The 12,711-nt window shown below is 45.0% G+C and overlaps 1 protein-coding gene across 2 annotated transcripts in view; it reads left to right on the top strand.

Annotated features, from left to right (window-relative positions):
• CMYA5 (cardiomyopathy associated 5) overlaps positions 1-12,711 on the top strand; it is a 327,862-nt gene that overhangs the window by 94,943 nt on the left and 220,208 nt on the right. The window contains exons 10-13 of one of the 2 annotated variants that reach the window (XM_082621623.1): positions 945-1,078; positions 2,356-2,455; positions 4,559-4,732; positions 9,872-11,048. The exons of the other annotated variant lie outside the window; for it this stretch is intronic. Coding sequence (XP_082477749.1) covers positions 945-1,078; positions 2,356-2,455; positions 4,559-4,732; positions 9,872-10,118 — 655 coding nt within the window. The 3' untranslated portion in view covers positions 10,119-11,048. Of the gene's footprint in view, positions 1-944; positions 1,079-2,355; positions 2,456-4,558; positions 4,733-9,871; positions 11,049-12,711 lie in introns of those variants that run through there. 2 annotated transcript variants of the gene reach the window in all.

Raw genomic sequence — 12,711 nt, 5'->3', positions numbered from 1 at the left:
TCTAACAGGAACAGGATTCTGATTCTTTAGTACTCAGATGAGGACTTCTTTTATTAGCAAGGAGCCTAACTTGTAACTCTCTCCAAAGCCTCTCCAAATGGAGGCTAAAAGAAAGAGCACTTGTATACTTTGTATAAATGCTCTAGGACGTGATATCAAGCAGATAAAAGAGAATGGAAAAGAGGCACAAAAATTATTCCAGCTCATTGGCAAGTTCAGAGCTCCATCTTCAAATCCAACAAGTCCATTTGTGCTTAAATGGTTGGGCTGTTACAGTGTTCTTGCCAAGCCTGCTGCCATTTAGATACCACGACCAGCACTTTTCTTTTAATGTAAATGGGAGGTTTAGGAACAGCAGCTTTGGGGATTTTATTTGGCAATTAGAATTCTCTTTTCTCTCCAGGATTAAGTTTGCTCTAAAGGATATTGTCTTCTTTAGAGATCTTCAGTTTCTATAAGTTGGCTGGCTTTGGCATGATGACCATGTACAAAATCAACACTCACCTTAAGTTTTCCACTATTCAGGATCTGTTAATGAGATGGTGTCTTTTGCATTACAGATTGGTTTAATATCATCTTAATCCACAAACGCCCTCTCAGCCAAAATTTGATAAACCAATATATGCTTGGGGACTCATTAACCACAAAATTAGTCTATTTTCTGAATTAAAAAAAAAAAGTTTGGTTGGCTCTATTCCAAAGAGCATTCTGGAAGGCACAATATTGGACAAAAGTTGACCAAGGTAGAAATGATTTGATAAAGTAAATTTAGTGGACAATGGCCATTTTATAAAATCTAGCTTGCTAACTCGGTGGTCAAAAAAAGGGAAAAATAAGTGATTTGTTGTTAATAAAAGATGTTCATTCACTACAGGATTGAAATATGATGAGTTGTTTAGCATATAGGGTTATATTTAAAATTATTATTTTCCCTTCACATTTAGATCTTTCTCTGGAATTAAAGGACTCCAACTGAAAGTTAACCTCCAACCCAATGACAATTACTTTTTCTACGTGAAAGCCATCAGTGCATTTGGGACAAGTGAACAGAGTGAAGCTGCCCTCATTTCCACCAGAGGTACCTTCTCCTTTGCACCCAGAGAACTATTTCCAAGCATTCCCATTCCTTCCCTTCCACCACCCAGAGAAGACATCCTAGAGGGCCACTTCTTCACGCCCCCAACCTGCTGGCAGTGCTAGGTTTTTGTCATGAGGACCCAAGATTGGCCAAAGGTCAAGGTGTTTGTTTTGTTTTTCTGGTTTAAGACATTCTCAACGTTGGCCACCCATTAGCAATCAGTCCAGGTGCTTAAGAAAATACTGATGTGGGGAGCCCACTCCTGGAGATCCTGGTCTAACTTACCTGGATATGGGCTCTGACAAGTGTTTTAAATCTCCTCAGATGATTCTTGTTTGGTTCACAATGTGCTATAGTTTGTGGGTATGTTTTGAGTGTGTGTGTGTGTTGGGGGAAGAGTGGGATGAGGATATTCTTATTTTATTACACTGTGAACTCTATGAACAAGCTTCTAGTCTTATTCTTCTGTTTATTTTCCATGCCTAGCACATGGTTTGTGCCCATTAATGTTTGTTGAATGAATGAATGAGTGAGCAACTCAAAAAAGTGATGAAACTGTTCAAGGGCATTTTGGGGAAAATACCCTTGATGGTGCCAACAAAATATGCTTGGCTGTTCTCAATTATTGTGAAAAGAAATGAGGAGTGGAAAAGTGATCATTTTATTATCTTATGCTAGACCCAAAGATGGCAAGATTGAGGGTGGCACATTATGTGATTTGCTTAACCAGCAAAAACTTGTGCACGCACCTTGGCTGTGATGTGGTTAGGGCCAGCCTGATGTTTATAAAGAGAGGGCATGAGCGGCTGTCTGTCCAGAAGTGTGTTCCCTGCAGTCCCAAATGGTGCCTGTACTGTCCACTGTTAGAACCACTCCTGGAGGTTAGACCATTGCATCTTCAAACTTTAATGTGCACATGAATCTCCCAAGGAGCTTGTTAAAATACCAATTGTGGTTCAGGAGATCTGGGGCAGGCCCGGGATTCTGCATTTCTAACTAGTTTCCAGGTGAGGTAGGTAGGTGCTGCTGGTGCAGGGAGCATACTTTGCATAATAGAGTGAGCGCTAGTACAGGAGAAGCACACCGGGTGAGGTGACCAGCCAATGGTGTTCACTAGTCCTTATCACGGATGAAATTTTGCTGTGGATCTGAAAACACTGAGCAGAGGATTTTGATGTTAGAAGCAAGGGAGACTACGATCTGAAATGTGGGGCTTGGCCCAGGGATAGCACTGGACATTGCAGTAATGTTATAATCCTATTTTCTAACTACAATAGGAACGAGATTTCTCCTGCTGAGGGAAACGGCTCATCCAGCTCTGCAGATTTCCTCAGATGGGACAGTGATCAGCTTCGCTGAGAGGAGACGGCTGACAGAGTAAGTAGAAGAAGAAAGCATGAGATGCCTCAGCAGGAGAGTCTCCTGAGGGTGTCACCTCGGTGTTGCCTCACCTGAGCACATTCTTGGTTTAGTGCACATGCCTGGTATGTGTGATATTGAGCATAAATTGGTACACACACATACAGTTCAGTTATGGTTCGTTACTAGGGGGAAAGTGACAGAGATCATTCAAACTTGGAGCAATATTTTTATTGGAAATATAAGCACAGATGGTTTTGTTTAACACATAGGCTGTTTTAAGGCATTATCTCTGGTTCAATGAAAAAAGAGCCTGTGTTAATTCTTCTATTATTTCAACAGCAAACCAGATTTTGAATCTATCCACTTGAAAAGGAATAGAGGAGAATGACATTTTGTTGAGTTTCTGGTTCTGGCCACATGCAGGACTTTCAGGATCTTGCCCTCCACCCCCATCCCCCAGAAGCTCCCACAAAAGGGAGCAGCAAAGTAAAGAAATCTGAAAGCTGAGGGCACGGTGGAGAGATTGCTCTGCAACTTGCCTGCACTCTCTCCTGGTTATTTTGAGGGTCAAAATGGTCAAATGGGAGAAAGTACGTGAAAAGCTTTTGAAAACTGTAACCCATGTGAAACACACTGCTGTTGGCACTGATGCGCCCAGGGTGCTCTCACAGTATAGCCCTGAGCCCACCAATGGCGACTTGTGCTGTTTTCCTCTCAGACTGCTATTCATCTGTCTGTGGCTCAGCTCAGGTGTTACCTGCTCCTGGAAATGACCAAGCCTTTTCTGGGCCCTGGCACCCTTGATCTTATCCGCAAAAAGGTCTGAGCACTTGTGGAGTCGTTTGTCAGATGCTCCATTTTGACTAGTCCTCAAGCAACAGCCTGGTCTTCCGCATCTTTAATCTCCAGAATCTAGCCTGGGGCCCAGAACACTGGAGATGCTAAGCATGTACAAATGAGTGAATTCAGGGGAAAAAAAAGATTTAAGAAATAAATTGAGCTTTTCTGTCTCTTTTGGATTTCTCAAAAAAATCAAAGAGAAAAGAAATAGATTGGAGGTTGGTAAGAGTTCATAGATAATAACTGTAATGTATTTGATAGAATTTTATTTATTTATTATTAACCTGAAAATTAACTCATAAATATCAGGCAGCTGGGCTTTGCTCCAGAGAGCAAGGGCCCATCAGTAGCCCCCTCTCTGAAATGAGGTTGTTGGGTAAAGACACGAGAAAATGAAGTACATTCCTTTGCATTAATCACTTTCTCATCTGTTAAAGGGTAGAGGGAGAGGGTGCTGACTGAATATTAACGCTGCTTAAATTAAAAATGCTTCCTTGCTGTCTCAGCCATTTCAAAGCAAAATTGAGCAATTCATGCAAACAAGGTCACCCGTCCGCAGTGGAAAGTGCTTTGGTTCATTCACTTCACCGCGTCTGTTACAAAAATAGCTGAGGTGAGACAAAAAGAGACCTTTCGACAACCTCTCAGGTGTACCTGCTACCATCTAAAGAGGCCAGAGTCCCAAAGACTGTTGACCACAAACCTCTGCGGAGCACAAGCATTACATCTGGTTCATCCAGGTGTAACCCCGCTCTGCTCTGGCCTCCCCAGACGGCTTGCTCTTCAGGAGCAGCACCTTTTTCGGTCTCTGTGCCCAGGAAAGTCAGCAGACACTGGAACTCATTGTGAGAGAAGGTTTTAGAGACTCCTTTTTGTGTATGTGCAAGTTTTGGAAGAAAACTTTGCAAGTCATGCTCTCTTGGAATTCTCCACCTGCCTCCCGTATATCTCTTCACTCTCTTTGAAAGCAGAGATTGTTCCATTTCTTTTTATCCTGCCATTATTCTAATTATTTCCTGGTTCCCAGTCCCTCCAAGAGACGCTATGTGTAATGCGTGTGTGTTGAGTGTGGCAGTAGAAATGTGTTAAATGCATGTCGAGGGTTTGGGGAATTCTGTGGCCATCAGGTCAAGGTCGGGGGCACAATGAACAATGAATGTCTTTAGTCAAATTCCAGCAGTTTCCGAGGATAGAATCCTGCTTAAACTGTGTATACATTTATGGATGTTGGTGTTTATGAGATAAAGGCTGGCAATTCCTGATCAACTTTGCCTGCAGAATCCCATCAGTGCTGGGTGAGGAGCTGCCTGCCTGTGGCCAGCACTACTGGGAAACCACTGTCACAGACTGCCCAGCGTACCGACTGGGCATCTGCTCCAGCTCGACGGTGCAGGCCGGTGCCCTGGGACAAGGAGAGACCGCGTGGTACATGCACTGCTCTGAGCCGCAGAGGTAAGCCGGAGCCTGCCCCTCCCCACTTAATCAAAGTGTCATGCGTTGATGTCTAGGCAGAGGGCTCTGAGGGACCTAATAAATAACCTCTCACTTCCCTGCCCGAGTTCTGAGTCAGCTGAGAAAGAAAACAAAAGACTCAAGTATTTGGAGATTCAACGACTACTCTGATTACTGAGGAAGCCGGTTTTAGAGAATGTGGTTCATATGTGAAAGCAAGAATGTTTCTTATATCGAACCCTATTAATAGACAGACTTGTACCCACACAGAGCCTTGGCCAGGGCAGCTTCCCATCCTGCGGGGCAGAGTAGGTTCCTGGAGAAGCATGTGCATCTCCTCAGGAAACTCGTCAGGAAGAGGTAGGGAAACACATGCATGGCCAGGTTTTCCTTCAAAGCTCACCCCAGGGTGGGGAGAGACCACAAGGATAAGGCCAAAAGGGCTCCCTCCACAGAGGAATCAACAGGACTGAGGAAGAAGTAGGTCCCCAGTACCACCCCCCTACCCCACCGCCATTGGTCTATATGAAGGGTTGGCAAACTATAGCCCAACAGGCCAAATATGACCCGCTGCCTTTTTTGTAAATGCAGTTTTGTTGGAACACAGTCAAGCTCATTTGTGTACGTATTGCCTATGGCTGCCTTTGTGCTACAATGGCAGAGTTGACTAGTTGTAATAGAGATTGAATGGCCCCAAAGCCTAAGATATTTCCTATCTGGCCCTTTACAGACAAAGCTGACTAACCTCTGGTCTATATTATTAGTGTTACCGACCTGGGTTCTTGGACTCTTTAATCAATAGAAATTGATAAGAGGCCAGACGAGGAATGCAAGCAAGGCTTTACTGGGACTCGTGCTGCGGCAGGAGAGAGCGAGAACAAGGGCTTCCCTGGTGGCGCAGTGGTTGAGAGTCCGCCTGCCGATGCAGGGGACACGGGTTCGTGCCCCGGTCTGGGAAGATCCCACATGCCGCAGAGCGGCTGGGACCGTGAGCCATGGCCGCTGAGCCTGCGCGTCCGGAGCCTGTGCTCTGCATCGGGAGAGGCCACAACAGTGAGAGGCCCACGTACCGCAAAAAAAAAAAAGAGAGAGAGAACAAGTAATAGGTACCCACGCTCACTCCGTGCGGGGGAGTGAGCTGGTCCGTTATATGGGCTGAGGGTAGGGGAGGATTGCTGGGTCAGGCGGGAGGCGTGGCTTAGGTGGTCCACCCACCCACTTGGCGGTGTGCTGTGGGCACGGATCATGCGCAGTACCCTGCTTTTGCTCCCAGCACCTCAGAAGTGGCAGTTGAGTTTTGGCCTTTTTGTATCTGTTGTTCATAATTTGCCCCAACTGGACATGCATGCAGTTGTTTTTAGTCCTTTATAGTTTCTTTGTATTTTGTTGCTCAAGAAGACATTTGTCCAGGTGCAAGTGCTGCAGTAAAGGGTCCTAGGTCCCAGCCTGTCTCATTAGTATTGTTTAATTGCTTGATGCGAAAAAGCTGTTAACCTGTGTTAGCTAAGGCGAGCATGTTCTGAACTGAACATGCGCACAAGATAGTCTAATAAAAGAGCGTGAGTCTGGAGCCAGGAACCTGATTTTAGTCCTGGCTCCATTCTCTACTAGCCTCCTATTGACTACTCACCAGAAGTTGGTTAATCTAATGAGCATATCTGAGGTGCCTCATCTGTCTTGTCAGGGGACAGTGATGCCTGGTCTGCTACATTTTGGGGTTGTGAGGATCACATGAAGTCAGGTACAAGGAAGAGCTTTGAAATTGTAAAGAATCAAATGTGAGGAATTATTCAAATGTAATGCTTAAAAAGGAAGCAGTGCTCGCAAGTTCCCAGAAAAAGGCCCACAGATTGGGATTTTGCATATTTCTGGCTGCACATCTCTCCCTGCATCCTACTTGACAGAGTTTGATTCTCTGACATGGTTCATAAGGACACCATCTCCAAGAGCTATTTAAAGTCACATTCCATCAAGGCAGAGCCATGATAATTAATTGATATTCAGCCTCCTCCTAGAGCTGAAAAATCACTCAAACCCAGAGTTTATAATCGGTAGACTTAGATCTGGAACTAGGTATTGATTTCATGAAAATTTCCTTAGACACTTGAACCCTTAAGAACCCAAACCAAAGATGAGAGTCCAATACAGAGTTCTAGACTCTAGAAAACAGAACTGTTCATTTCATTCAGCAGGTTCAACAACTTTGGTCTTTGGCTCTTGTGGGCCCAGGGTAGGTTCTGTAGATTATGGGAGGAGGAGTGTGCTGTGTGTGGTCACAGCACAGAAAGGTCAGGTCTTAAATGCCTCATTTCATGTTCCAAATTAGAGCACCCTGGCCTTCAGGTTACTGAGAGTACGGCTATAGCAGACCCTCCTGTGTTTTTCCATTTTCCTTGCTTCATGATTTAAACCAAGCGGTATTACTCTTGATTCTACTTGCATCAGGCTTTAAGATGTTACAACTGGATAGGAGAAATGAAGAGAGTCTAAGGAGAAGGAATCAACGGTATTTCATCCTGTCTGTTCCTAACTTACTTCTCTAGTTCAAGGCTTTGTTTCCTTTACTAGTTTCATCCACAGCCAACATGCCTGTGCTCTTCTTCCAGTCTCCACCCACTCCAAGCCATTCTATGTGTCACAACTGGCAAATATTTCTCAAACATCATTTGCATCATGTCCCTTCCTTTTCTGCTCAAAAATCTACAAACATCTACAGTGGTGTTGACACTCAGGTGGGACCACAGTGAAGGGGGAAGCCAGGAAGAATGTGACCAGGCTGGAGTATGAGGAGGCCTGAGGGGAGTGGCCACCAGGGTGGAGAGGAGTCTGGGCTCATTCTGGGCCATCAGTGAGATTCACAGGGGTGGTCCACCCAGGTGGGAAACCTCGCCAAGGTAGTTCCAGGGTCATGCAGATGTCAAGAATCAGGCTTCTGGATGACCTTTGTTTGAACAGGGACCAGCAGTCCAAAGGATAGGGAGGGAGTCAGGCCGCGGCAGATAGGCTTGGTTTCAGGCCAGAGTGCAGGTTGGAGAAGGAAGTGATGTGCTCAGTAGGAAATGGAGGCAGAAACAAGACAGGGCAAATTCCAGGCCCTGTAGAACTGGTGGGTCCAAGGCTTCAAGGAATGTCTTTCCCTCCTTGACCTCCATGGTAGTGATTAGCTCAGGGACTGACCAGGGCTGGGCCTGTGGGCACCGGGCACCTTCTAAGCAGGGTAGGGAAATGGCTTATGCGGGCATTCAGAACCCTCTAGACCAGTGCTACGCAATCACACATTCTGCAAAAATAGAAAAATGGTGTCATATGTGGCTCTTGAGCACTTGAAATGTGGTTAATAGGACTGACGAACTGAATTTTGAATTTTACTTAATATTACTTAATTTTAATTTAAGTGTCCACATGTGCCTGGTGGCCACTATATTGGACAGGGCAGGTCTAGAGCCTGGCCTCTGACTTACCTATCCAGGTAATATCCTCAAAGTCATTCACATGTCCCCTCCTAACCCATCAGTCAGATGGTGATGTTCTCCATGACATACAGGTTTATTCTGCCACCTCATCACTGCTTCTGCTGCCCCGATGGCTTGGATCGCCTTCTCCGTTTTTTCCCCATCCAGTCCTAACCATTCATCTTTGGCTGAATGTGAGCCCATCTGCTCCCCAAGCCCCTTCTGTAAGAGCCCCAGCCTGTTCTCCATCTGTTCTCCAAGGATGAATTTGGGCAGCCCAACAGCCCACTGCTGTTCTCCATCATTGCCACCTGCAGCCTCTGTGTGCTTTACAGGCTCTAAAACTTCATAATGTTCTGCCATATTTCACATTAGCAAGGCACTGAAGAGGTCCTTTATCATTGTGGAAGTCTCGCTTACCTTCCATCCCCGTGAACCTCTGCCCTTTCACATGAGCTTCTTTCAGTGAGGAAATTGCTAACTTGCCATTTCCTAAATATTCCTGCACTCAAGCTTCTGGGCCTTTAAGAGAGATGTCACAGGTCTTCAAGGTCCTTGTCCTTCTCAGCCACACCAGAGTCACCCAGTTTCTCCGGCCCCAGTCTTCCCAGTGTCACTCCCACCCTCAGACCTATCATATCCACAGATCTGTCCCTCATCTATTTTCTTCTCTTCCATCTCTCATTTCTTCTCTTCTCCTGCTTTCAGGGCTCCACCCTCTGTTTCTAAGATTGCCAGGAGAAAACTCCCACCTTGTGTTACTTTTTTGCATAGAGCAATTTAACTTCTTCTGTTCAGCAATTTCTCCTTGCCAACCTGGCCTTGAACCTTTCCTTTCACAACTAAACCAGGTCCATTAAATGTGTAAGGAAACACTTTGCCAATCTGTGCTCTAAGCTGGAGTCTCAGCCCCAGCCCGTGTTTAAGTCATCAACAATTTTCATTCCTGCTCAGTAGAGTATGGTTTCCCTGGGGGCAAGGACAGTATGCTGTGGTCTGCCTATCCCCCAGAGGTGCAGAGGTCTAGCAAAGTACAGGACACACAGATATGCCCAATGACTACATGTTGAACTGAATTTGTTTGAATTGAAGAAAGAAATCAAAGGCAACCCCCCTTGGCTGTAAGGGTGCAGAAAACACTGAGAAGATGAAAAGGAAAGTTGATTTGGGTCAGTGGGAGTGTACAAAAGATGAAATTGGGCAAAAATAATGAAATATTTCTTAAACTTCATAAAGGTCCTTATGTAAGTTACTTACAAAATTTTTAAATGGTAAAATTAATACGCTTTATGGAAGGCAAGCCCGCGGTACTTTTTAAAGTACACGGCAACCTCAAAGGAGTTTTATTCAAAAGAATGACACACCATGAATGCAGTAGTTAAAACACGTGGGCAGCTGGGAAAGAATTAAAATGTTGAGAAAAATCACAAGGGAGGCATATGTTGGTTATTCTGGGACTGCCTCCTAATGTAGAAGGAGCAAAATTATTAAAAATACTCGTCTGTTGAGAAGAGCTATGCATTTTAGCATCTAGGAGGGATCTGGTTAAAGTATTTGGGACAATGTTATTGCAACTCATTGTGAATTGAGGTGAACAACTGCAAAATCGGTTATCTCCAAGTGATTTTCTTTATCATGGTCCTTCAAGATTTCCAAAGTTTTCAATTCCCATTCCATTCCATTTCAGATACACATTTTTCTACAGTGGCATTGTGAGCAATGTCCACGTGACGGAGCGTCCCTCCAGAGTGGGCATCCTACTGGACTACACCACCCAAAGGCTCCTGTTTATAAACTCTGAGACTGGACAGTTGCTCTTCATCATCAGGCACAGGTTTAATGAGGGCGTCCACCCTGCCTTTGCTCTGGAGAAACCCGGAAAATGCACTTTGCACCTGGGAATAGAGCCCCCAGATTCTGCAAGGCACAAGTGATCGTTGACTTTTAGAGTTTGCAAGAACAAAATTCAAATTTGGGGGGTCCGTTGTTCTTTCCTGTGGGTGCTAGGCATTATTCAAAACGTCTTCTGGGGCTTCCCTGGTGGCGCAGTGGTTGAGAGTCCACCTGCCAATGCAGGGGACAGGGGTTCGTGCCCCGGTCCGGGAAGATCCCACATGCCGCGGAGCGGCTGGGCCCGTGAGCCATGGCCGCTGAGCCTGCGCGTCCGGAGCCTGTGCTTCGCAACGGGAGAGGCCACGACAGTGAGAGGCCCGCGTACTGCAAAAAACAAAACAAAACAAAACAAAAAACAAACAAACAGAAGTCTTCTGCACATTAGCACTGGTAATAGCTCCATGCACAGTGATCAGCGTGCAAAGCAAAACCACCAAGAAAACTGTGACTTTCCAGAGCGTCACGTGAGTAAAGAGGATGGAAAAAGCGATCTCCGCCTTTTGGTTTATATACGTTTGAGTTCTTCCCTAAGTTGAAAGGATTTATATCTGACTGGGGAATCAGAATAGTGAAATGGACTCCCACCTGTTTCACTGGTAAAAGAAATCCTCAGATAGACAGGTCTGAGTGAAGGGAAGGTTGTGCTGGTGATACATCTCCTCCGACAAGAAACACTGGCCTTTTCCACAAGAAAAATGTCACCTCACTTCACCAAAGGATGCGGAGTGCTAATCAGCAGAGAAAGTGTTTTAACCATTCAAAGCTGATAACGAACTGTTTTGTAATCATTATATACTGTAGAAGACGAGTCTCTTTTCCCTGAAATTTTAAATGTAGAAAAGTGCTAGATATTAGAAACTTCCATTTTGTTAAATAAATGGTTAGAGTCTATAAAACAAAACATGTTGTGTGAACTTACTGCATGTGACTTGTGAGTCTGGCATCTCTGGACGGGACAAACTGCGAATAAAGAGCCATCACACTGCAGTGGGTTGTGCTACCGCTCATTTTCATGTGAGAATTTTACACATATATGTTTTAAAATCGAAACATTTTCAGCCTATAGTTACAGACAACTACCAGAAACTGAGAATTTCTTTTTGCTAAAAATAAAATGGTGGGTCATTTTTAGATATTGTATTGAAATCTCTCAAAATCTTCCTAAGATATGTGTGCAGAGTTGATAAATCTAGAATGCATGTTGAGATGATTGCTCTTGTTCTCCATAATATAAATACTTTGATCATACTTACAGATTTTTTTCTAACATTACCAATTCAGTTGTTTTCTTATGTCGAGAGACAATGTCCTACTTTTGAAATATATCCTGAAGTCCATTGTTTAATAGCTAGCATACCCAAACTGGATCTGTAACTGCATTAACAGAGCGCCTTCAAAGCCTTCATCATCCTGCTTTGAAATTGGAGCAGCTGCTGGGAAGAAGGGTACTTAGTGAAACAGGAGGAATAACTTGTTGCTTTATGGGAAACACTATCTTCAGTTTTTTCAAGCCTTAAAAGTGTTAATGAGGTTCTGACTGATCAGCAACCCACGGTCATTATTCCTTTTTCTGGTGGGAACGTAGTGTAATTCAAAACAATAACAACAGTAGCAGCAACCACATGGAAGTTAGAATTTGACTCAGTGGGTTTCCCCCAAAAGTAGGTCTCGAGGTAAAGATTTAGCATGGGTTCTTTACATAGGAGGTGTCCAAGGAAGCATGTGTGAGGAAGTGGGGAAAGTGAGACAGGAAGGGGCAAGAGCGGATGAAGGACATGTTTTATGGGTGGGTTATTACACTGTGAACACCTGCGGCTCTCATGCTGGGGGCACCCCCAGAAACCACTCAGAACATGCCAGAGGCTGAAATGTAAGTGCTCCTCTTCAACCCCAGTTGGCTGAGCATTGCCCCAGGGGACCCTAGGGGACATTAAATTCCCTTTCCCTACCTTTCCAGGTTGTGTTCCTTGCAAGCTCCTGTGGTCACAAGAAAACCCTCAAAGGGCACAAGAAACATAGGTGCCTGACACAGTTGACAGTGGGCTGACAACCCTCTAATACAGCTGCTGGTGCACTCAGGTAAGCTGGGGCGAATGGGACAGGACACCAGCAACGCCCACCATCAAGTTGGAAGCAGCTTTGGTATCGAGGGGGAAGCCGTGTAGCAATGGGAGGAGCTAGGTTCAAATCGTGATTCAGCCCTTATAGGTCAGCATGTTACGCAACGCAGATGCTTTAGTGATGCCTTTTTCTCAGGATAATTGTAAACATGAGATTAAAGAAGCATGTGAAATGGAACAGCATTTTTAGCTTATAAAACATCCTGACGGGATGCTGGAGACCCTCTGTGGCCAACCCTCCACTGCATCACCAGTAAGTGGCCTCCTGTCTCTGACTCCATAGCAAGTGGATGGTGGCGGGACGACAGTGGGGTCAGGAGATCATGTTTTAGCCGCCTTTGTTGACTGATAGGCGAGTTCCTGGTTGGTTCCTAGGGGATTATTCCAGTGCAGACAAGTAGAGTGAAGTTAATGCTATTTCCTCATGTCCTCCTCCTCCTTGGTCCTTCTGCTCTGAGTTCCATTCCCTTCTTGTCCTTCCTCTTCTCACAACACAGATCCTCAGAGAAAAGAT

This window comes from Mesoplodon mirus (genome assembly GCF_964341445.2).
Source record: "Mesoplodon mirus genome assembly, chromosome: 5".
NCBI classification, from domain to species: Eukaryota; Metazoa; Chordata; class Mammalia; order Artiodactyla; family Ziphiidae; genus Mesoplodon; species Mesoplodon mirus.
Note: the sequence above shows the minus strand (reverse complement) of the source record. Positions and strands in the feature narration are given on the sequence as shown.